At 39.9% G+C, this 25484-nt stretch overlaps 1 protein-coding gene across 1 annotated transcript; it reads right to left on the bottom strand.

Moving 5' to 3' along the window:
- Positions 1-2033: 2033 nt before the first annotated feature.
- Positions 2034-24522, bottom strand: LOC119721334. The gene is made up of 3 exons (XM_038191367.1): positions 24274-24522; positions 7213-7525; positions 2034-5711 (listed from the first exon to the last, which is right to left on the bottom strand). The coding sequence occupies exons 1-3, from the start codon at positions 24299-24301 to the stop codon at positions 5507-5509; spliced, it is 546 nt and encodes a 181-aa protein (XP_038047295.1). The 5' UTR covers positions 24302-24522; the 3' UTR covers positions 2034-5506.
- Between the last annotated feature and the right edge of the window lie 962 nt (positions 24523-25484).

Here is a 25484-nt window from a genome sequence, read left to right as displayed (position 1 = left end):
TAAAGGTACAGTCCATCATTTGTAATTTGTGCATTTTGTTCATTTGAAGCAACAAAAGTGCTCGAAATCTAAAGAAGGGTGCTGAACAACTAACCTGATGAAGTTTCAGCTCAGCTTCAGCTTCAGCTGTGTATTTCGAGAAAAATCAACATTCTAGGATCTCGATTTCAAATCAAAAGTTGCTGAATCATGTTTTGAATTGGGCCTTAATTCAGCATCAGAGACCCGTTCTCACTGAGCCGATTGCAGCTACGCGATGTCGCACACTGATCTGACAAATTATTTCACAGGGAGTTTAGTTCCCTTACTGTCTTTCAACCAAGTATGTTTTTCAACAATAATGTCAGTTACTTTTTGGATAGCTGCAAATGATGGACTGTAGCTTTAAACTAGGGACTAGAGGATTTAGACTGAAAATCACTTTGATTTTGGATTAAAAAATAATCTTTTAAAAAAGAGTCAATCCAGTGGAAACTCGAGTGAAAACTTGATCTTCTCGATTGAATGAATTTCACTCGACATCTGGTCCATAGTTTCAGTCCCTGCGAGGGAAGTTTCACTCGAACAGAGTCAGTTTTCAGTTTTTGGAAATAAGAGAGTGATAATAATCAGGTACATATTATTTCTTATTTTATGGACATTTTGTAAAAATGGATTTTATTACTGTATGAAAATGATCTCTGATGTACTGTATTAGATTTCTAGATAGTAGCTTGTCTCAGTTGTAATTGTGTACAAAAGGATATAATTTACGGAATTATAAGCTGTAAACATATTGATGACCAATAACTTGCCGAGAAGTAAAAAATTGCAGAAAGCAATTACATTACAACAAAAGAAACTTGTCGTATGATGTATTTTTTTTTTGATATTGTGTTTGCATGGCCTACTTCAGTGTCATCCCCCATCGCAGAATTGAAAATGATACGGCCGCGAGCACTCGTATCTTGATCTGTGATATCCCATCTGACATCTTCTTGCCGGACGAGTTCCTGTGACATTATCAGATGACTTGCATCAAAGGTTAATTACCGTTCAAAACAACTCTCTGCAAAACACTTCTGGTGTTACAACGTCCCTGGGCCCTTGATGAGCTATGCACACACTTGCATGCGAAGCGACGAGGCTGTTTTGCAACAGGCAACCCAAAAAAGGAATTTTAAATCACTCGGAGGAATCTCACAATAAAGGGGATTGCCAATTTTTAGGTTTTTATGTAAACCCCTCCCTCTCTGGCTGACAAAATTCTGCTACGCCATCACTGCAGTCAAAATCAGTCAAGTGACTGTTTTCAACAGTTAAGAATTCCCTTGTTTATTTGAAATAGCGATGGTTTGACTGGAGTTGATTGATATGCCAGCTGTACCTACCAATTACCTCTTTTGTCTGTTGATGGAATTTGACTAGTCACAGTGTTTACACAAAGGTGATCTGACTGGGTTTTTTTACTAGCCTGTATACAAATGCATTGCAAGGGAAGTTGAAATGTTTGACTGTCTGTGAATGATCAATCAATAGGAGGATTTAAAAATCATTCAACTACAAATTGTGCATTTCATTCTGAAATATTTGTCATTGCAACCAAAATAATTTGTAAGTGATGAATACAAAGTGATTTTTGTAGCCCTGTTTCTCATAAATTCACTGTTGAGATAATTCTTTGCCGCGATGAGCGTTGTCAACAATTGAATATCTCAGAGGAAAAAAGGTCCAATCCACCATTTTGGCCAATATAAAGTTAAACCCTACACAGTAGTGTTGATTCAAATGTCTCCCATGTGTGTTAAACATCCCTAAATTCCCAGTTTCAAAGGCATCCAACACGACTTGGAAAACTACAAGCATTTGGGACTGTTATCGTGTTCAAAGACATTGTACTCAAATGGAAAAGAATGTTGCAACCTAGCCACTTCAGCGGTTGTGTACAAAGTCTATGGAGAGTCAAGAAAATGTTTTAAGTATTTCCTAACAAAATGGGAAATGTTTCTCAGTCCCAGATTCGTGTCTTATCATCATTTTTGCAATGACTGACCTTTATTAAGATGATATATGAAGACAAAAGCAGCGTCAGGTTGCAACATTCTTTCCCTTTAAATGCATGAAAGTGCTGTTGGTTGAGCTACATGTAGCTGCCCTCTGTTAAACCCATCAGGTGACAAGCATGACTAATTTTGCATGGACTGTGTGGTTATCTGGATATCTACAACCCTCATCATTAACAGCAATTGTTCCGACTCTAATTGGCAATCTTACACACACATGTTTTCAATTCCGTCCAATCAACGTCAGTCCATATGTCAGTCGGGTTTCTTTTTTAAGTCATCCACAAGGTGTCTTCAATATTAATCATTCCATAATGCTGTCGGTCAACTGTTTCATGTTTCATTAACCGCACTGACAGTGATTAAGATAAATTATTATACTTGCATGCAAATATGTATTTTATGATATTGAAGATGCCCTATTCACTGTTTAACAAAAAAAAATGGGTTGGTAGTTTGCCCAATGTTGGTCAATACGGTCAACACTCTGGCAAATTCTTCTTAATAGTTGGTCATGTTTATCACCTTAATTTACCAACAATGAGGCAAATTCATACGAATGTTGGACAAATAACATTGCCAACAGTGTTTTGCCCACCCTTTTTTTAACAGTGTTTAACAGCTCCAAACACTAACATTTAAAACAAAACCAGTTCAACATTATTATAAAAAAAAACCCAGAAGACCTTTCAATTTGAATAATCCAGAGGTAGTTCAGATTCCCAGTGATTTTTTCTTGGAAAATGTCAATTGTACACTTCCGTGGATTATCTTAAAACCTGAAATGAGATTAGCCCAGTAGTTCCTTCCCCATCTTCCCCCTGTGACCCAGGCATGACTCCCACCCAGGCCGGCACGTGGCTTGGGTTTTTAGTCCCCACCTAAATCCGTGAGATTTCTTTGATTGTTAATCCGTAGTTTTCCTCCCAATTCTAACACTGAAAAATGTTCTTGGTTCACCTATTAGGGGTTTTAGGCTGCTGAGCCACAGTCTGTTGAACCCTTGGTTTCGTAAAGAGGGGAGAAAAAAATTGGGTCCTTCAGAGGGCCCAGAACCCATGCACTGAAAGGTGATTGCTGTGTTCACCAACAAGATTATAATTTCCCTTGCCCCCTGTCAACCTACATACCTTCCTCGGTTTATGACATTTTGTCAATGCTAAACACCTTTTAACCATCACAGTTTAATATGCAATCATTTAAACAACCTGACAGCCTCATCTGAAACTGTAAGCAGTTATGGCTGGTTTCCCGACCTTTGATTTTTAAAGTATAACTTACTGGTGCTGCATTTGCCTTTCCAATTAGTGACTGAATGCCAACTGGATTGCGTGTTCCTTATTGCCTGCTTGCCTAATTGCCATTTAGCGTTTATTGCCAGCACCTGATTTCGTGGAAGTGCTTGACCAAGATAATAGATGACTGTATTTTTGACATATTGCTCCTTCGGTATGGCTATGGGGAGTGTCTGCAGTATTTAATTGGATGTCTGGGGAATCATATTTCAGTAACCAGGACCCAATTTCATATCACTGCTAAGCACACAATTTTTTTGCTAACAAGAGCTGCCATCTATTTCATGGAGACCATAAGCAGTAAACAGGCAACGCTTACCTCAGGGGGAAAAGTTGCTTAAATTGCTGATGTATCAATAGAAATCTCCGTGCCAGCACAACCGTTAGCACATGAAATAGTGCTTATTGGGTTAGCACAATTTTCTGCTATAGTAAGCACAACCTTTCGGCTAACTGTTAAGCAGGGCCATGAAAATGGCTCCAAAACCCACTTTTATATGGAGCTGCTGATCAGAAATACATTGCCCACCAAACTTATGTGCAGAGGGAAATATCAGCGGAAAGCCAGTCAATAATAGCCTATATACCTTTTGTGACATATACCAGTTTTTTTTTCAAAAAATCTTAGTTGTATTGGCACATTTCTGTGTTTATTTTCATAGTTCACAGTAGTTCACAATATGCCAGTGCACCAAATTTATATGTGCATGGGCAAATATCAGTGGGAATACCGGTCAATAAAAACTTCTATACCTTATGTGACATATTGACCAGTAACCTGTTTTTGCTGACAAATTCTTCTGCGTACTTGGCACAATTTAGGTGTTTATTTTCACAGTTCATATATGCTAGTGTACCAAACTTATGTGCAAAAATATAAATGTAAAGCCAGTCAGTAATAAGTTTGATACCTTTTGTGACATATTGACCACTAACTTGTTGCTGCTGAACAAATCTTCTGTGAACTTGGCACAAGTTTGTGCCAATTTTCATAGTTCATAATATGCTAGTGCTTTTGAGCATTTTGTCACCTTTAAGAAATACTTTTTACTTGGAAATGTCAAATACAGTTTGGGACATAATAGTCCATAGCAGGACTATTGGTACATAATAGTCCTGCTGGATTTGAAATTCAACCAATAAAGAGAAGCAATATATGGAAAATTGTGCTTCTCCATTTTCAGATCCATATGCTGTTAGATAAACATTTTCAATTTAAACATGCAGAAATCATTTTTGGTATGAAATTTAAATGTTACCAGGAGGTCTACTGTGTGATGTTAATGCCCAATTCTGGGGAACAAAAGACTTGTAAATACACTGTGCATGTTTCTGTTTGCCTGGTTCTCAAGACAATTCAATCACTCAAGATGTAGGGATTTCAATTTTTTCTGCGACCCACAACACATTCATTTATAAAATGATCCAAATTTACATGTTGAAAACAGAAGCGTAGCACAGCAATGCATTTTTCAATTTCTTGTTTTCCCATATAGGACATTGGTTTTAAAAACAATATTTTTTTTAAATTTACATGCAACAAGCAATGTAATAAACACACATTTACCTCATTCTGCTTTTTACTGTTATCTAGCTCTCAAGCTTGCTGGAAAACCCTCATATTTGTGTTGGTTCCATATGCTGGTGCTGTACAAAATGTATCCTTAGAATATCGTGTATGGAGAATATATCTCATGAACTTCAGCATACCATTTCCACCTCAATTCAGATTACGACTGCCCAGAAATCCTGTTGCCTTGGTGATGCCTACTCCCATGCGTGTGCACGTCCATTTCAACCATGTGACACATGACGACATTCCAGTCGATGGGGACGTGATGTATGTCTTGCGAGATGCACACGACAAGCAAAGAAATTCTGTCTCGCCAAGTGACATGAATCGTAATGATGAAGCGCTTATACCCTTCGACATGGCATATCATCACGTCAACAGATTTTTTTTGTTTGAGTGCACCTATGAATATAGTTGCATCATTTCACACCCTGTATCTTGCAATTCATCAATTTTTCACTCGTGCAAACATCCTTCCGTGTTTGGCTGACAACTTGCCGGGGAGGAGCTGGCAACTTTGCGTGCGAGCAAGACGCTCGCTTGAATGCATCCAATAAATTTCTTACGTTTCAACATTGATCACCCTCTTTTCCTTTTCATTTATCCGTCTTTTTCCCAGAGAGCTTTTTCTTGGCGCTAGTAAGTTCCACGTTTTGGGGTTTGAGCAACAGGTCCTGCTGGTGTCTATTATTTTTGGTGTGGCCTCCCTTGGGGGCCTTAGTCCGTTGACCTTTGACATGCTGGTTTGACCCCTGCTTGCTGGTGTTGTCGTTTGTGGCAGATCGGTGCTCAACTCGCTCGCTGCCAATTAAAAACAATGCAAGGGAGTGCAAGTTTCTGATATGTGATTCAATTAAAACAATCCACAAATTAGTCACATTCAGCCTGGTGTTTTCGAGTCCTTTTCTGAGTCCCTAAGCATACTGAAATATAAGATGACAGAGAAGGAATCCAGAAAGTCAGCTCTCGACTGATTACATGTACGTTGCAAAGGAGTTCGAGTTACTGAACACATCGCCCCATGTGTCTCAAATACTGGACTTCTCGTTATTTTGAGCGACACACGGCGATGGAAGCTAAAATTCCTGAAATTTCCTGATTTTGAAATCTAGACTGGTTTTCATTTGATATGCAATATGGAAGCTACTCACCTGATAAATAACCAGGTAATCGAATACTGTATCTCTGGATGTCAAATTAACCTGTCATTTTCAGGAGAAATTTGAACTTGAGTGTGTCCAAAATGACGGCAAGATTTTCTCGAGGTCATAGGTCATGGGTCATGCACCTTTGAAGTTTTCATTTTCCTTGGATATTAACCAGGTATAGTAGCTTCCATTGCGGATATCAAATGGGAAAAAAAGGCTAGGAAACACAACTTTTCAGAAAAATGTAGTATGCATTGCTGTCCGTATATTATCGGCCTAAGAAATCAGAGGAATTGAAGAATTTGAGTGACATTTATTGGGCTAGAGTTTATAAGTCACTGGATGTGCAGCCTGCTGCATAGGCTTATACGAAAAATGTAAAAATGTTCCAACAAACACACTTGAGTTGGAGTCTTCAGTTTGCACATTATTATTCAGTGTACCTTTTTGTCCAAATGCTCGGATTAAACCTATTTTTTTTTTTACAATGTGGACTCATCAATTTGCAAAATTGCTGGCATTGCACAAAGTGAGCACAAAGTTGTTCTGTTATTAAGAGAGCAGTACTCGATGAAAAAAATTTGATGAAGGTAAAAACGCGGGTGTACTTTTCTTTTATATTTTATGAAAAATACCCAAATTTGCCAGTTGTCAAGGCTGTTTCTATGGAATTCGGAAACGGCACTCGCCCTTCGCAAACTCCATTTAATTTTTACGTACATTTACAGCACAGCTCTTTATGTATGAAACATTGATACAGACTATAATTGGCCGTGACCAGCCAGCGTACTTTTTGTGTGCCATGTATTTTAAACCTTCGGGGAGGTTTTACTTAATGAAATAAAAGGGGTTTACGCGTTTCGTTCACAGTGGTCGAAAGCTTCTGCTGTCGCGCATACAATAATTACCCACAAGACTTTGCGAAAAATATGCAAATCAAGCCTTGTCGAAGACTGGCCAATAGGAATGGAGTGTTTGTTAAAAATGGCGGGAAAAGTTTGGATGCTAAAAGTCAAGAAAGTTGTTTGGTTGTAGTAGTGTGAACGTACGTGTTGGATTCACAGGAAAGACTGCCAATACACATGTGCATGTGAGTCGCAACAAAGTCCGCCATTATAGACTTGTGAGATTTGCAAACAATGAAATGAACTTACTCGTCGACGTCGTCGAACACCACACCACACGAAGGACAGGCCGGACTGTGGTTTATCTTACAACACAAGAGTCCAGAGGTACGGTTTCCGTTGACGATACCGGACCGGCAGACGGGGCAGAGTCCGCCGGCCACGGGACGGTCCGTGCACAGGCCCAGCGCGCTGGGAGCCACGATGGCGGCCGGGGCGGTGAAGGAACGCATGATGGTCGGGGCGTAGGTGGGTCGGTGCTGGGAATGACAGCGACCGTCGCATGGTAGACCCAGGCGGGAGTCCCTCTGGGCCCGGTCCAGCTGGTTCAGGTAAGGGGTCCCTGTGTGTCGGAAGACAGTGATAACTTTTGCATTTTGTACTTCTTTCTTGTGCAGGGTAGGCCACGTTAACGGGTCCAATGCAGGGTGCCCCCCACAAAAAAAGTTGTGCAAGCAGATATCCTTTAATTTTGCTGGAGCATATTAATTATACTCCTGTGTATAAAAATGCCATGGAACTCCGTTCGTGCAAACCAGAGCTCCTACAGATTGTAAAAGGCTATGGGTTTTTCACCCATTCCAATGTGATATCAGTGCATTAGATTGTCATGGTCCTTTTTCATTAAAAACTGAAGTGTTGAATCCAATACTTGCCTGAGTTCGGTTAGTGACCCCACTTTCAAGTGTTGAGTCTAGCATTTTAAATGTTACATCCAACGCTTAAACCGTTAATTCAACATTTTAAATGTTGATTCAACACTTTAAAAGTTAACACTTTGACAAAATGTTGAATCAACACTTAAATTGGATTTAACATTTAAAATGCTGGATGCAACACTCTCAGAGTTTGGTCACTCACCCAACTCATGCCAGTGTTGGATTCAACACTTCAGTTATTAGACTGACAAAGTGATCTAAATTTAGTTAACTGTGTAAATCCCATCCATTGGAATGGGTGAAAACCCAAAGCCTGGGTCAGATCTCGGGTTTCCATGAACGGATTTCCATGGCATTTCTATTGAATATACACAAGAGTAGAAATTAAAGGATATCTGCTTGCACAACTTTTTTGGGGCACCCTGTAGTTTCTTGGGTAAAATCGTGCAAACACTCGTTTGGAGTCAATAGCAAACCTCATTCGGTTGCACATATTTGATTTAAATCTGTATAGTACGCACCATCTTAAATGCGTCAAAGCACCTAGCTCTTTATCATGTAAAGAGCTCAAATTGAAACAAAATCCACCTTTGGTTTTTCCTTTCTTAGGCCTTGTTCTGGCTGTATGTTTAATCCATAGTGGTGTTAATTTGTTGGTTTGACCGCACAATACACTTGTGTATAGGTGCAAACAACTTTCAAAATGAAGATATTATTATTGCACAATAAACTTAAATCTCGAATTAATTCTCAGTTATTTGGTATTCAAAAACATGACTTTCTATACTTTTTTCTCCATGGTATATCTCGGGTGTGGTACTTTTGCATCTCGATGTTTTATTCTCCAAACATGACATCATTGTTTAATTCACCACTTATTGCACCACTTGTGTCACGTTTAGTACCTCCATTCAGTGGAGTTGGGGAGAAATACATAGGCCTAAGGTGGTGGTATGGCCTCACACAATTGACGCCATCCCCAAGAAAAGTAGCCTTTAGTCAAGTCCCACGCGCCTATACCCGGACGCACCCCGGATGCTGGCACGTAAAAAGACTAGCACGAGCGGCAAAGCCGCGAGGGCCTTTACTATCTCGTGGAACTAATCACTTATTCATTTATTCACGTAATATTAATCAAGCAATATAAACCAATCATCTAACGGTGGTTTGCGGTTACCAGCAACAGCACGCGTGCGCGCCATGGCGCGCCAGACGACGGCTGATTTACGTTAGTAATTCTGCATTTTCATTGGTCAATTCACAACGGGTAATGCATTATGCATGTCTACCAAATCGGTAGACAAAATGTAAAGAAAAACATAAGCGTTCTCCACGAGATGGTAAAGGCCCTCGCTCCTACGCCGCTCGTGCTAGTCTTTTTACGTGTCAGCATCTGGAGTGCGTCACGTGTCTGGGTAAGCGCGTGGGACTTGACTAAAGGCTACAAGAAAAGGGGAAAAGGGAGAGAGTTGTATGTGTTCTTTTGTAACCCTGCCTTAATGACAAGTTCTCATACGGTAAGGTGAAGGCCTATTGCCTTTCCCCATGAATGCTCAAACAGTGGACTTGTATAACGCCCCAAGACAAATCGAGATCGGTGATATTCTCCCGGTTTGAAAATAGCTGGCAACATCGAAATGTCACGTCGTGAAACTAATTGAGCGCTCTGTGCGCCTGCCGTATAATGACCGTTTGCGCCCCGTTAATAATGGCCATAACCATAAAGCATGTGCTTGGGCTTCGGGCCTTCATACAATAAATTGAACGCAGGGGACGCCATACAAATCACAAGGGGTTATTTCATCGTTCCATTTGGTGGATATCAAAATATCAAATGGTACGGTAGTACATTGTAGAATATTTTGAACCCCTTGTCATGAATTGTATGTAGCACTGTCCTTTTTGTGTTAGAGGACTACATTATTATCAAACAAATTGGTTAAAAAACATATTTGCATGGTCCGTGTTATCGTGTCATGTTGTATTTTATGTGTCTTTTTTTAATCACCTAGGCCCATCTAGCCACATGTTTCCTCTGTTAATTTATTTAGATCAGAGAAATGCCCATTTTGTCAACCTCGTTCCTAGACCTCGCCTGCATGCTTCATTTTAAACTCGAGCTTTTTAGTACCAGGACTCTGGGAGGGTAATTAACGCCCCAAAACTGCCGAATACTGTCATAACGTGGAATGGGTTTATATCGCGTATAAGGTGTGATTATCGATCCGCAACTTGGAAAAAAAATCCCCCACCCCCCAATCCGACGTCACAAGGAATGTGCCCTTTACACCACATTTAAAGATAAAGAGTATTGTAAAGGCACCCGACTATTCCGCACCTAAATTATAATACCGACGATTGTTGGACGTTAACAAAATAATGATCCAAAGTCATGGGCGAAAGAGCAGCTATAGAGTGTTAGTGTACTGCTCGACGCCACAGAGACGAGGTTGCACCTTCACCTTTCTCGACGCCATGACATTCGTTGTCCAATTTACAGTCCCAATGGCCGACTTTGGGAAACGCGGCAAGATCAAGGCCGATCGACTCGACGCATTACCGCAGTCAGCCATCCTTGGCCGCTAAAACTCATCCAGTAATCGTGACAAATTGGAATGGAATTCGAAAGGTTACCGCGGGAGGGAAGTCGGTTTTGTAAAGGTCACCCTGACGTTTGAGGGGAAAAAAGACAAGGTTGCAGGTCTGTAAATGCAGACAAGCATGCAAGTTAGCCTCGATCATCAATGGTATAAAATTAAAGCACCAGTCAACAGGAATGGAGTAAGCAAACTCTATGACGAGGCAATATTATGGCCCATAAGGTCGGCTGTGTTTATTTTGTGGTGTCAGTGGCATGGAACGACAGAACATTTCTATTCCCCCAGCTGGATTGGAGGTAGTCTGAGTATCGCCCGTTATCATGGTTATCCGCAGAGCCCAGTCTCCTGTATGCTTTCGCCATGGTCGATTACATAGACTAGATGGGAGGAGTGTTCATCACAGTTTTGGTATACTCCTGGGTGGAGAGAGCCAATCATGGGGGTGGAGTGGCTTGTCCGAAGCCAATTTATTATGGCCATGCCAGCAGCTGGATTCGAACCCTGACTCTCTGAGCATGATTCACTAAGCCTTACCACTAAAGTCACACTCCCCCTGGAGGAATTTAGCATAGTAAGAAATTATTTGTTTTTTGGTCGTGGTTTGACCATGGAGAAATAAATAGTTCCGTCTGTGGCTGTTGATGTGAATCCGTTTCAAGACAGGTCACACAATCGCAACACTTAAAATGTGATGAAACAAGTGTTTTTGTTATGGCATCATAATGCCTCTATTTGCCATTTTATCATGGAACGACTTCGATCCCACATGTACCTTTCACTACATGTACATACATGTATTTCAAGTAAAACATATGAACAAATTTGGGTCATATAGTGCAATGTATCTCGTGCCATTCATAGTTTAATGTAATGCTCATGGGAGTTTCGTTCGTGTATCAAATTTAAACTAGGGCAGTTCGTATCCGTTTTCATTATGGAAAGGCATGAATTCATTACCCCGCGGGAAAGCAGAAAGTACACTGACTCATCGAGAAAGTAATTGAACGAGATGCTCTGGTTTTTTATTAGGCCCCCCTATAGTTTGTTTGTTTTTATGTTGCTTTGTTTTCCTGTTTTGCCATTAGTTTGATAAATAGGTAATAGCTGCTGAAACTGCATGCTCACCGTCCAGAGTGACTTGAAATATACAGTTCGTCTAAGGAAGAGGCCTGAAGTATCCAAGAAGGGGCGGATCCAGGATCTCGCAAGGTGGGGGAGGGCTGGGGTGTTCAACGCATAAAAAGACACCCCCCCCCCCCCCCCAAAAAAAGTCTGAAGGCATGGCTCAGGATTTGCAATATTAAGTGATGTTGTTAATTTTTATTCAAGGAACTTATTATAGGGACATTTTGAATATTTTCCATTTTGTAAATAATTTAACAGTTGTCAGTCGGAGGGGGTAGGGGTGCCATCCCAACCACCCCTTCCCCTGAAGCTTTATCTTGAAGTTTTAAAAATTCAGCCATCTTTTGAGTAGGCCTATGTAAAAAAAAAAAAAAAAAAAAAAAAAATCATTCAGTCACGCTATATATACTTTCCGAAATCTATGACTTCGTGACAAGATATACATTAATTTAATCACTAATACCTATTTTGTTGAAGTAGGGTAAGATGTGTGTAACATACTCAATGAATGTTTACGTGGGTGTGGTGATTTTCTTTTAATTTCCCCGGTTTTCTAAATTATATTTTTAAAAAATGCACATGGACATTTTCGTCCTTTTTTTTTTTTTTTTTAAGAAATCCGATCATGTTACCTTTTTCAAGCTTTTTCTCCGCCTGTATATACGTTTAATTATTCACCTAGACATAAAGTAGAGATAGTGCTTTCAATCTCAAGTCAACTCAGTGGAATTAAGTAGCACTGCTAATGCAGGTAAAGTAGAGGCAAGGGCATGATAAGCTTTCGTAGCGAAAACCATTACGAGATCAGTTGCAAGTTGTAACCTTTGAGTGAGTCATTAAAGTGTTACATCCATTGTACCTATATCTGCCTGACTAAACACGGACGGATGTAAAGCGTCGTTATCGAACTCGATGGCATTTTCAAAATCGCCACTCCACTTAACCGCGACCTTTTCGCTGACAATCTGCCGCTGTACGTGGGGTCGCTAATGTTGCCCGTGTCCCGCGCAGTGGTGCCCCCCCCCCCCCTCAAAAAAAAAAGTGTGCAAGCAGATATTCCTTAATTTCTCAATACTTAACCCTAAAAGGGCCCGGGCGGAATCCGCCCCCCCCCCCAACTTTTTCCGCGATAGCCTTAAAAAAAAATTGCGACCCGAGCTGTTCTGACTTTTTAGCCTGGAGCCTTGCGCATCTTCTGATACCAAAACTTACAAATCGGACCACGGGTTGCCGCGTAGCGAAAAAAATTTCCGGCGCTACGCGCCGTGAAAACTGAAATTTCCCAGATACGTCGTGTACACAGAGCAGCATTACCATTCGTACATATGTATAGTTAATTAGCCATAATTCCAAAACCCTTTTACCTATAGTCATGAAATTTCCAGGGTATGTTTATGATGAGTTGCTCTATGCATGCACCGAGTTTCAAAATTTTTCGTCACTCGGTGGCCGAGATCTTAAGGGGGGGGGCGGATTCCGCCCCCCCCCCTCCCCGGCTGAGAGATGGTCAAAATAACCTGGCCTTTTTAGGGTTAACATGAGTATTTTATCGTGATGGAACATATTAATTTTACTCGTGTGTATATTTAATAAAAATGTCATGGAAATCCGCTCAAGCAAACCAGAGATGTAACAGATTATAAAAGGCTATGGGTTTTTCACCCATTCCAATGTGATGGGATTTACACTGAGTTAATTTAATTTACATCAGAGTGAAAAGGCCCATGAAAATCTGATGCACTGATATCACTAACTGTGTAAATCCCATTGGAATGGGTAAAAAAACCCATATCCTTTTATAATCTGTTAGATCTCTGGTTTGCATGAACAGATATTCATGGCATTTTCACTGATTATACACAAGAGTGTGATTAATATGCTCCATCAAGATGAAATACTCATAAGTATAGTTTTTTTTTTTTTTTAGAAATTAAAGGATATCTGCTTGCACAACTTTTTGTGGGACACCCTGTACATCAAACTCTTGCAGCTGTGTAAATCCCATTGAAATGTGAAAAAACCCACAGCCTTTTACAATCTGTTAGATCTCTGGTTTTCATGGCATTTTCACTGATTATACACAAGAGTATGATTAACATGCTCCATCAAGATGAAGTACTCATATTAAATATTTTTTGAGAAATTAAAGGATATCTGCTTGCACAACTTTTGGGGGACACCTGTACATCAAAATTTGCAATCAGGACATGGTAACTAGTGATACATGCAAAGGGCGCACCTGAAGAACGAGAGAGAGCTAACGATGCCAAAAGGGGTCTTTCATGTGTTATCAACAGAAATGGTTGCCACCTGCACATCATGAAGGAAATTAAAAGCGATGCTGAATTTATGGGATGCTGAATTTATGGAATATGTCTGTTTCCTTGCTCTATGATGTCTATAACTGTATTTTTTTATAAGTGCAAATTTGGAGGAGAAAAATTGAATCTTGAACAATACTTCAGTCTCCATCCCACCGGAACATTGGATGGCCTCCGATGCAAAGTCCTATCAAGACTCAATCACGAGTCAGTTATGCGAGTCACAGTTCATTTGAAATAAAGCTTGTCACCTCACTTCGGACTGAATGACTTGTGACCGACTTGACTTGTGATGGCTTGACTTCACAAGTCTGCCCTGAAGTCTTAATTATCTGGGAGAGGCAAAAACTCAACAGCTTGTCAGAAACTAAGATGAGGACTTGCATGCGATCAGTAGCATGTATGAATTATTAACAATTTTTTAGTGTTTAGTGCAGTATTTAAAAGATAGATTTGTCTCTGTTATTGTGCAGCGCTGATATTTAAAACTTGAAACAAGACTATTTGCAATAGCTCACAATGTACCCGACAGTGGTTGAACTTTCTGTGCACCATTGTCGCACACTTCAGAACGTCGTCCTTTCCAAATCTCTTTACATTTTCTTGCCGTCCGCATTCTGTTATGTACCATCAAATCCAGGAATGTGCCCGATTTGAGTAATAAATGCCTGAATATATACTTAAATCACCTCTTGTAAATACTGATGGTCCCCATGCATGAGGCAAAACAGAAATCATGCTTCGGAATAAATGGATACAGTTCCCCGACACTGGAATGAAATGGCGTATATAAGTCAGATGTTTTGAGAATGACAAAGTATCTTAGGTACTTCCAAATTCGAGTGCGGCCGTATCGTAAACTATAAGAACCACCAAAATGACTTTTTCTTCGACTGTGAATTAATGTTCTCTCTCCAGGGTGGGGAGTGATTGTTTCCTCTTTCGCGTGTGCGACGCAAATCCTTGCCCTGTTTCCCCCGTCGCAGAGTTATAATGGAACCGTTCAATCTTCACTGGTAATCTCACGGTCGAAGGGCCCTCTGCGTAGCATTTCAATTAAGGGTCGTCCATTCATTTATGTCCGGTGGCAGATCCAATCATTTTCATACTTTGATTGATAACGGACATCTTGATTAAAACGATATCCTCGTGTCTCCATTTTGCGGCAGTTTCTGCATTTAGACTTACGATTTCCCCTTCTCACCAGCTATGTCTACGTTTGTAATCTCGAGAATAAATTGAACCATAAGTCAGGCACCTGTTCTTTATGATATCGAGTCCAATTGGTATGTCAGATCGATTGAGAAAACGGTGCTCATGAAACAACGCAGACAGCACACGTCTGAGAACGGGGATACATTGTTCCTTTCTCGCGTTACATTTTCTCCCATTGTTTTCAGAGAGTAGGCCTACCTGGGGGCCGCCCGATAGTCCGAAGGTTCGATAATACGAATGCACAAAATTTCCGTAGGAGGGGGTTCGTTTGTCCGAAAATGAAATACGGTTCGATAATCCGAACATTTGATACAATAGTCCGAAGGTTCATTTATCCGAAGGTTCGATAGTCCGAATTTAGAATAAGGTTAATCAGTTCGAAGGTTCAATAGTCCGAAGCGAAAATAAGGTTCAGTAGTCCAAAGGTTCATTATTCCGAATTGACAAAAAGGTTCGATAGTCCGAAAAGACTATAAGGTCCGATAGTCCGAATCGACAATAAGGTCCGATAGTCCGAATCGACAATAAGGTCCGATAGTCCGAATCAACAGTAAGGTGCGATAGTCCGAAGTGTCATACTGACGAACCGCATTGCCCATTCGGACTATCGAACCTTATTCTCAATTCGGACTATCGAACCTTACCGTATATTCGGACTATCGAACCTTATTCTATTTTCGGACTAATGGGCCCTTCGGACTATCGAACCTTCTGATTATCGAACCTTCGGACTATTGAACCTTCGGACTAACGAACCTTCGGAATAATGACCCTTCGGACTAAAGAACCTTCGGACTATCGAACCTTCGGACTATCGGGCTGTAACCGGCCTACCTACCCAGGAGTAAAATGGAAACCTGTGAGGGCAGAATGTGGTCACTGTGCTTAAATTTGCTGTTGCTGAAATAAAATTGTTGCATCAAGTTGTATGCTCCACGGGGAATTTAAATGTTATATAAGAAATGTTGTGTGGGCCCACTGATCAGGGGTAAAATGGTAATGTACAGCTTTTTGAGCTATGTTAAAGGCGCCATTATTCCTCCTATGAGTAATACCACAGCAGGTTCTATGGAGATTATGGTTGTAACCATAAGGAAACTTGAGTGCCCTTGTGATTGTGTTCTGGCTGCAAACCCATTTTTGATGATGAAGCGAAGCATTTTCTGCGCTCAAATTTGTGTCCATAGCACTCCGCGATATTGGCTCAAGGAATGCACAGAATGCGTCACAGTATATTTAAAAAGGTAACCATTATAATTATGTATATGTCGCTTACTTTTTGATTGTCAACGTTGACTAAAGGAATGTTTTGGTCCGATCCGAAATTTAAGCAATTTGATGTTATTAGAGAAAAATAAAGCAAGACGGGCAATTTTGTTTTAATCAGGAAAAACGTCAGTTCGTTCCTCACGCATACAAAAATGCAACAAAAACGGCTGTTTAGCTTCTTCCTTCGTTGTGTGCATTGGGCATAAACTTCTTTGATGCGTAAACTATGGCAAACATGGTAAAGATAGAACTTGTTGGGATAATAATCCTCTCACTCTGTCACACTAATTCCAATGATTCTTCTTTTCGTCATTCCGTATAGATATCCGCCCAGGGGGTTGAGTTATTAGGCGCCGCTGTCACGATTTCACCAAGAAAACAGAAAATCTGAGATGACAAGAGCCATCTGTCCGTATTTGGTTAATTGAGGAGCAGGGCACCTTACTTGCTTTAATAGAGGGTACTAAAATAGTGCACGGGACAGCTTGTTCAAAAGATATTCATAAACACCCAAGACAGTATTCCTATTGGTCGATAGCCCGTCACGTGGGTGGTTTTAAACGGTTGATAAAACACCGACTGCGTGGTTGTAAACACTTTTTGTCCTGTGTAGCGTGAATTTAGGACTCTTTGGTATTGCGCATGTGGCCATAAGTGATATTAGAGTGACCGGTCAGGTGAGGGTTTTACCAATAATAGGATAAAGGAGTCCGATTTTCATAGGAGTCTGATTTTCATTATGACACCGTTGCTGTGTTCTGCGCCACATCGCGCAGTATACGCATCACTCGCGGCGATCTCCATATAAGGAGATTTTTTAGTACTATTCGCGCGAGGCACATACCAGAAACATAGCCAGAGGGGTGTTGCACGAAACCTGAAGTAAAATTGTTGAACAAATTCGTTGGAAATATATAATTTTGATTTGTTTTGACTTTTTGACTGATATTAAACAAGTGGGGCCTAGGCCTACGTTTAAAACCGGCTAGGTGCCTGGTCGCCGATAATGGGACCTAAACGTACTTGTTTAAAACCGACCAAGCACATAGTTATTCCCTTAGTAATAAATTCGACGGAACTGAAAGGATAACTTGACGTTTAGATAGATGTTTTCCGATTTTTTTTTTTTTTTCAATTTTACAAAAACTGCATAGGCCTACGAAAAGACGTGGTGGTCTCAAGAAATGTTATGCGATTGGTGTTTCGGTTACAGCTCAAGATGCCTCTGAGGAAGATTCTACTATAGGTTGGAAACGTCGGCTCCTCAAACGTCTACGATTTGTGTATAGTTTCAGGTAACCCTAACTTAATTAGGAGTTTCCAGCTGCCTTTAATATATATTTTGACAGCTTTAGCGTATGGGAAGCACCCATACATGGCGCACAGTTGGGCTATTTTGTCGACTCATCTTCTCGTCAACTTTACTTTACGAAGACTGGTTTATTTTATTAATTTTCTTTGTAAAAAAAAACACCTTTATCGTATGCCCATCGTATGTAATGAGATATAATGATATTGCAAATATACTTTGTAAATGAGATATGACAAATATAATATTATCCCGCCTACGCATGATTATTCCTTGGTATACCATTATCTTGTTTGCTTTGGCAATATTAAGGTATTGTCGAAATTTTATACTCGCCTGCTCTCGGCCTGTACGCAAATGAAAAAAAAAAATTCACAGTTTGCAGAGTGTATATCAGAACCGACTGATAATCAATCTCACGTATCACGGTGGTAATGAATACGACCAAACACACAAAATATGCGGCGGGTTGCGCTTAACTAGATACACGTCACTATCTGACTACCGTGAAAATTGCATAAAATTGGCCTCAATAATCAACAAAAGAGAGTGCCGACAGTCTTTCAATTATAGCCTACAATATATTGTTACACATTTGTTTTTGTTTTTACTTTACAGCAATATGCGTTATTTTAAAGGGAATATTCATCATTGGCTTTTGCTGCAATTTTCAGAAATGAAATATTTGAGGGGTTAGTATAATAGATCAAATATTGTTTAACTGACATGTTTGAAGTTTTGTGTTCGAAAATGCTTGAAAAACCAAGAAAAACAAAAATGTTTAAGTAGTCTGGTTCCCTGACTCCACTAAAGATAAAATGGATCAATTTATAGATGTCAGAAAATTGTAAGGTAAGGGAACCAGTCTAGCTGGCCTGCACCCGTTCATGAACATGTAACCAATAGCAAACAAAATTTGGACTGAAAAAAATTGTAAATTTGGAGCAGTAGTTGAAAAATAGTTAGGTTTTTCCAACGGTGGTCGGCCGACCACCGTTGGAAATGTATACAAAATACAATTTTCTTGAAAATGACTTGACACCAGGTGCCATAATTTTAAAGGATGCTTTAGGCTGGCATTTACCAACTAATAACTTATGAATTATGTACATTGTACACGACAAGCTATCATGAAAATACTTGTCATTGTGGAAAGCGTTCGGATCTTTTATTTTATTCATGATCATTGTTTGAACCGCGTATACTTTGCAATGCCGCATTCTTGAATTAAGTACATGAAAGTGTAATGGCAGTAAGATATAACGTTAATTAATAGTCGTCAGTGTAATTTGGTATTACGTAACAAATCGTAATAATGTAAACAGATATTCAACATGCTCTGTTTTACAAGAGGGGCATCGGTTTTTGTTTTAATATCGCGATTCCTTTAATACTGAAAATAAAATAATAGCAAAATCTCAATAGGTTCCGATCGTGTGACGTCAGTTTACCACGTGACCATCCGGTTTCCCTTCGAGGCTGCGATCGGCCACCACTGTATGGCAGTAGGCGAGTGGTAGGCAACCACGCCGTGCGTTGTAAACTAGACAAGGGATTATTTTCACGTAAAATAACCGCAAATTCTTTATCAAAATAATGGCATAATGGTCTCTTGTGCCGCGTATACGGTTGATGATCGTGCCGACCCAGCACTGGGTCGTGTTTTTCTCAGTTTTTGCCATCCAGCTTGGAAGACTTACCTACCATGCGCGTGGCGTTATACGATCTATGCCTACTACAATGGCGACGCTGACATTCCGGGACCCGGGATAGAAGGTGCCCGCTGAATGGTCAGAATCTTGGGGTCAAGACGTAGTCTCGTTAAATTTGCATAAATCGCCGAAACTACGCGAGTATCATAACAGATGCTTGTGTGCAAGCGGCTATTCCATACACTATGTTTCATGAAGTCAAATCCAATAACAGACGAGTGTAACCCGTACAAATACACTTTCTACACGTACTTACCTAATTAAAATATACTACTATAAACAATCTGAAAAAAAAAAAAAAAAAATACACATTTAACAGACGAGGAATCATACATGTTATTTTTTCTCGGACAGAAATGCTTATCAGAGCACGAATAACCATCATAACACGGCAATCACCATCTAACAATCAACCACTTTGTACATGATTTCATGCGGCGCGTGTCGAATGGGTTGTACAGAGCAGAACACGGGGGCACTATGAGTTTAAATAATTGCCAATCTATATGTTGATTCGTTCAGCACCTGTGCCTTGCGTGTCTCCTAAAAGTACCGTGACATTATATGGTGGCCCTGCAATTAGCTCGAAAACACCGGATTAAACCATGGCATACGCAGACATATAGTCTAGTTCATATACTTGCATGTAAATAAACGAAATGCATAGCGCGTGGGCGGGGCCAGAATTTCATATGCATGTTATTAGGGAGGGGCGAAAAGCCGTTCTTTTTAATAGCGTATACAATGTTTTCCATCATTCTGAAAGTTTTGTAATGTCATTTTCCCCCTTATATTTTTTTAAAATCTCTTTTGTATTGTGGGATCACATGCCTTGAGCCTATATAAGGATGTCTTAGTAAACGCAGTTTAAATTATGTTAGAACATATTTTTTTTGTAAATGATTGTTAATTTTATCTTACTTTTTAGTTTAATCTTTCGTTTTGCTTGGAATGTTTGTGATGTGTATATTTTTTTACGAAACCATGCATGTGCTTTCCGTGTAGTTCAATTTTAAGCTGTGGCAGGAACTTTTACATGTCACTTGATGGTCTGTCTGTCTGTCCCGAAAATTGACCAAACATATCATGGTGTTCCATATGTGCCATCGGCGTCGCATTTTTCGGCGTCGCATTGTTTCAGCTCTGGCAGGGATCATTTTGATCGATGTCATGCAAGACTTTCATGCAAGACATCTTGCAACACGGCCAGAGCTTAATTGTGCTATGTGCACTCGGCACTTGTTTTATACAGAGCATATCGTTGTGATGCCGCAGTTATCCTGTGCAAATGTAGTTAAATATAAATACATGTAGTAATTTAACAATTTATTATCCTAGTTTAAACGACTCCGTCAAATTCATTGCGAGGATAATGTATTGGTATATACGGTGGCGTGTACTATATTGCCACCGAATGTATAAAATGCGTGGGTTGATTAAGCCGTCGACGCGGTGCTCATTTAAGAGGAATATACATCATTGGCTTTTGCTGTAATTTTCAGAAATGAACTATTTGAGGGGTTAGTATAATAGATCAAATATTGTTTAACTGACATGTTTGAAGTTTTGTGTTCGAAAATGCTTGAAAAACCAAGAAAAACAAAATTATTTAAGTAATCTGGTTCCCTGACTCCACTAAAGATAAAATGGACCAATTTCCAGATGCCGGAAAATTGTAAGGTAAGGGAACAAGTCTAGCTGGCCTATACCCGTTCATGAATATGTAACCAATAGCAAACAAAATTTGAATTGAATAAAATATGGTAAATTTGGAGCAGTAGTTGCAAAATAGTTAGATTTTTCCAACGGTGGTCGGCCGACCATCGCTGGAAACGTATACAAAATACCATTTTCTTGAAAATGACTTCACACCAGGTGCCATAATTTTACAGGATGCTTTAGACTGTCATTTACCAACATCCTAGAAAGGTATTTCGTAAAAACTTGGTAGTTTTATTTTTCGATGTTTGCAAATGTTGTATATTCCGTTTAAATATAAATACATGTAGTAATAATATTTTAACAATTTATTATCCTAGTTTAAACGACTCCGTCAAATTCATTGCGAGGATAATGTATTGGTATATACGGTGGCGTGTACTATATTGCCACTGAATGTATAAAATGCGTGGGTTGATTAAGCCATCGACGTGGTGCTCATTTAAAACCATTAGCCATCGGGTGATGAATGTTTACCAAGTATTTTAGGTACGGGTTATGGTTTCACTTCAACAGGAACGAGCGTCTGCAGTGGCGGATTGAGGATTTCCCCAAAAGGCTGGCTTGTTGAAGTCCACATTTTTAAGGGAGGGGATAGCTGAGGCGTTGCAGTCAGCTCAAATAATGATCAAAAGCACCGTATGTGCAATACTTGAAGAAATTAGGATTTTTTTCCTATTCCGTAAATATATCAAACAAAATAGATTCTGCTAGAATCGAAACGTTAGGCCGTCTAATTTTGTAAAATGTGTATATATTTCAGGTCAATCCAGACAGCAAGCATTTTTTTCAGAAGTTTTATTCATTTTCATTATTATGTTAATAAATAAGATCAGTCGATCGGAGGGGGAGGGGTGGTTGGCCACACCAACCACCCCCTTGGATCCGTCCTCGTTCAGTATGATTATTTTGGCACATATTAAGTGCATACACATCTGACCGATCATGTCGAGTCGGGGAAGTAAAGTTGGAAAGTTTCTGATATAAAAAGCAATACCAATATTGCTACATTATTTTGTCTATATCGACATAAACGTAAGGGCAAGTACAGTTGCGTCTTATATATTTTTGTCCCAAGAAATGACGATTTTTTTTGGGGGGGGGGGGGGAGTTCCACCTGATTGTCTGCCGAACTACAGCCTGTCTCAAAAAAATGGTACAATCAGAAAAAAATTGGTTAAATATGAAATTTCAAAATAAGTCATTCTTACTTGGTATAATATTAAAGAACAAAGACTGGGCTTTCCTATAGTGTTTGTTTGATCTTATTTGCTTTTGTCAATTCAGAGATATAATCAATTGGAGTACTGTGCCATGCTGTCTTGAAGCTCACAAAGATTGCAACTTGGCAAAAGAAACAAACTCGATTTTTGTGTTCCGCAGTAAACTAGAGTTATCTCTGGATTGACAAAAGCAAATGAGATGAAACAAAAAGTATTGGAAAGCCTGGTCTTTTTTCTTTAATGTGATGCTCAAAACGACTTACTTTATATGTTGAGATTTAATATTGAAAAAAAAATCGTTTTCGATTGTACCATTTTTTTTTAGACGGGCTGTAATGCAAGGTTATTTCGGATTAGGGGGAAAATACATGTCATTCTCTCCGGGGAAAAAGGTTTACAATCGGAAATTCCAATCATAATGATGTCCAATTAGGCCTACAAGTAGGGTGTAAGGCCAACATAATATCGTCAATGTGTGCCATAAAGTGGATTTTGAGAACAGCATTTTCTTTATTGGTAAACTGTTTGTCAGCTACAGTGTATATGACATCGATAATTTACACTGTGGTCTTACAAATAGATATCTCATCAGAAAGAATTAATAATAATGTATGATGATTTATTTCAGAAAAAAAATAATGAAAAGTTAATAGCTTTGACAAATTGAACTATACGTGCTTCTATCAGTGAAACGCTGACCGGGTGATTGGAAACATTAAACCGCCTAATTATGTGAGGCGTTCTGGCAAAATGAGACATAACTGATGGGCACAGGCTGTAGTGGAGAATTTGCCCCCTTCACCCCCCCCCCAAAAAAAAATGGGGGTGATTTGTTTTTCTTCGATTTTCAGATTGTTGATTTCGCAATCTTTGATATGTCTGACATAATATTCAAAAAAGAAATAGTATACAAATCGTGGCGTAAAAAAAAGTGTTTTTAAGGAAACACAATTGGCATATTTCATTTTCATGACTATAAAACAATCAAAATTTAAAGGGCTTTTTCTCAATATTTAAGAAAAATTTAATTTAATTTTAGTTTTTTGACAAGTCGACAAATGCGATATTTGAATAGTGAATGGAATGTCTGATTGAAGTGCAACAAACAGTATTGTAAGGAGAATTGTATTCTCTTCCCTAATACCTGCAAACCCTCATTTCGACCTGTGCCCAGTTCTGTCACATTTTGTCAGAACGCCTCACAAATTAGGTTTTTGTCTGAGAGAGACATATTTTTTTTTCTATGAGTTTTGCTGTCCGAACGGAAGGAAACATTTTGTCACCGCTTTCAACTAACAGTGCAGACGAACCACGATTTTCGTGCGCCTGAACACGTTTAGTCCATAGATGTGTAATGCCAGGTTCACGCATTCCCGATTTTTTAAGCCGAATCTCCAAGAATAGCACTTCTTGAGTAAATCTTGGATGGTTTTTGGCTGCCTCGGGATGATACTGTTAATTCTGTCGGTGAAATAATATCGTAAAAGATCGGGAGGCTCCCCGACAAATTAGAACATACACTAGTCTCTTTTTTTTAGAACATGTTCAAAATTAGAACATGTCTGACATAATATTAGAACATGTTCAAAATTGTCGGGCGCTTCGGGAACCAATTTCAATTCTTGGTTTATTTCTGGTTATTCACAGCTAATTCGGGAATGTGTGACCTTAGCATCAGACGTTTCCGGAGTACTAGTTCGGTGAACATCATAGGGCCTGCATGGATGTAAGACGCATACCAATTACCTCTTCAGATTGGTTTAGTCCGGGAAATATGATTATATACACCACGGTGGCGCGCCAAACGAATGCCGAAGCAAAGATGCAACAGTTTATACTTATAGCCCAGGTAAACACAAAGGCTGCATGGTACATTTTTAGCAACACGAACAATGTAGAAATTTATTCGAAATGCTCATGACAAAATCATTATACTCACGCCTTGGCCAGTTAAACAGTAGCGTCATGTCGGGTCTATAATATTCTAAATCCCAAGCTGAGAAACGGCAGAGTTACTACAATGATGATGCCAGATGAATGATGGAGCCGATATTATCTCTAACGCGGCATGCAGGGTGGAACGTTCGCTACGCTGTCTACACTGCGCTACGGTGGTTGGACTACTACTCCCAGGGAGGGGTGGGTAATAAAGTGTGAGCAGAGACTAGTGTATGCATTGTGTGTACGCACCAATCTAGCATAATGGTCGATGGGGAGGAGGCAGCAAAGCGCGGCTCATTGCGATGGTAACGGATCTGCGCCTCGCGCGGTGATGCGTTGCTCTGGAGATTAACCCGGCGGCCGTTTTATGTGTGATTCTTTTCTAAATTGCCTGAATGACTGCAGGTGGTCGTTTTCTATCGCAGTTGTTATTGAGTAAATCACAATCATAATCAAATAACAAGAGTGATCATCGATCAGTAATAGGAATGGTCAGTGACAAAGGAAAACTTTGTCAGCCTAGTCAGCTTTTCAGTACTTTGCCTGGAGAACGTGGATATGGAGAACGTGGATGATGACTGGCCAAACGACTCAACTTCGTTTGGGGTATCATCATACATACATAATAGTTGCTCTTACCTTCCCGAAGATTTAAGTCAGGAGCGGATTTTTTCAAAGAGACTTTTATGGGTTTTTTTATGCATGGTGTAAAAAAATATGTTGCTTTCTTTATGTGTTTATATTTCAGGAGGCAATTGAGTTCGGGAAACAGTCGTTACATCATTAAGGGAGTTCCACTTGCCCGAATGGATAAACGGGGCGTAACGTGAAAGACCTCCCTGACATCCATATTTTCTCTCATCAACTCATGACTTGGTGGACATGAGATTGATGTCTGGGTCATGGGGTCCAGCCTGTATATACTACAAAACAAGGCTTTCGCCGAAAGAGCTACAATCCCGGCCAAAATGGTTGGGACACTTCCTGAGCCTGCTACGGTCAACCACCTACTCCCCCTGCTCCCCCGGTCAATGTTGTTCTCTTCAGCTGATGGAGCACACACCGCGCAATGAGAGAAAACATTGAACGGGGCCGTTGGGGGGGGGGGCAGCGAGATTTGGCCAGGATCATTAGGTCATAAATTGACCTATTATACGGATCTGCTTGCAAAGGAAGCTTGGACTCTAATAACAGTACATCTGAAAAGGT

The sequence above is a fragment of the Patiria miniata genome, unplaced genomic scaffold (assembly GCF_015706575.1).
Source record: "Patiria miniata isolate m_02_andy unplaced genomic scaffold, ASM1570657v1 HiC_scaffold_13, whole genome shotgun sequence".
In the NCBI taxonomy this organism is placed as follows: Eukaryota; Metazoa; Echinodermata; class Asteroidea; order Valvatida; family Asterinidae; genus Patiria; species Patiria miniata.
This window is presented reverse-complemented; position numbering and strand designations above follow the sequence as displayed.

Excerpts from the sequence above, each read along its gene's own strand:
- LOC119721334 (XM_038191367.1), bottom strand. The coding sequence starts at position 24,301 with ATGACGCTACTGTTTAACTGGCCAAGGC. Across the intron at positions 7,526-24,273 it reads ACTGTTTAACTGGCCAAGGC|GGACCCCTTACCTGAACCAG; the intron begins GTGAGTATAATG and ends TCCGACACACAG. Across the intron at positions 5,712-7,212 it reads GTGTTCGACGACGTCGACGA|CGAGCGAGTTGAGCACCGAT; the intron begins GTAAGTTCATTT and ends TTTAATTGGCAG.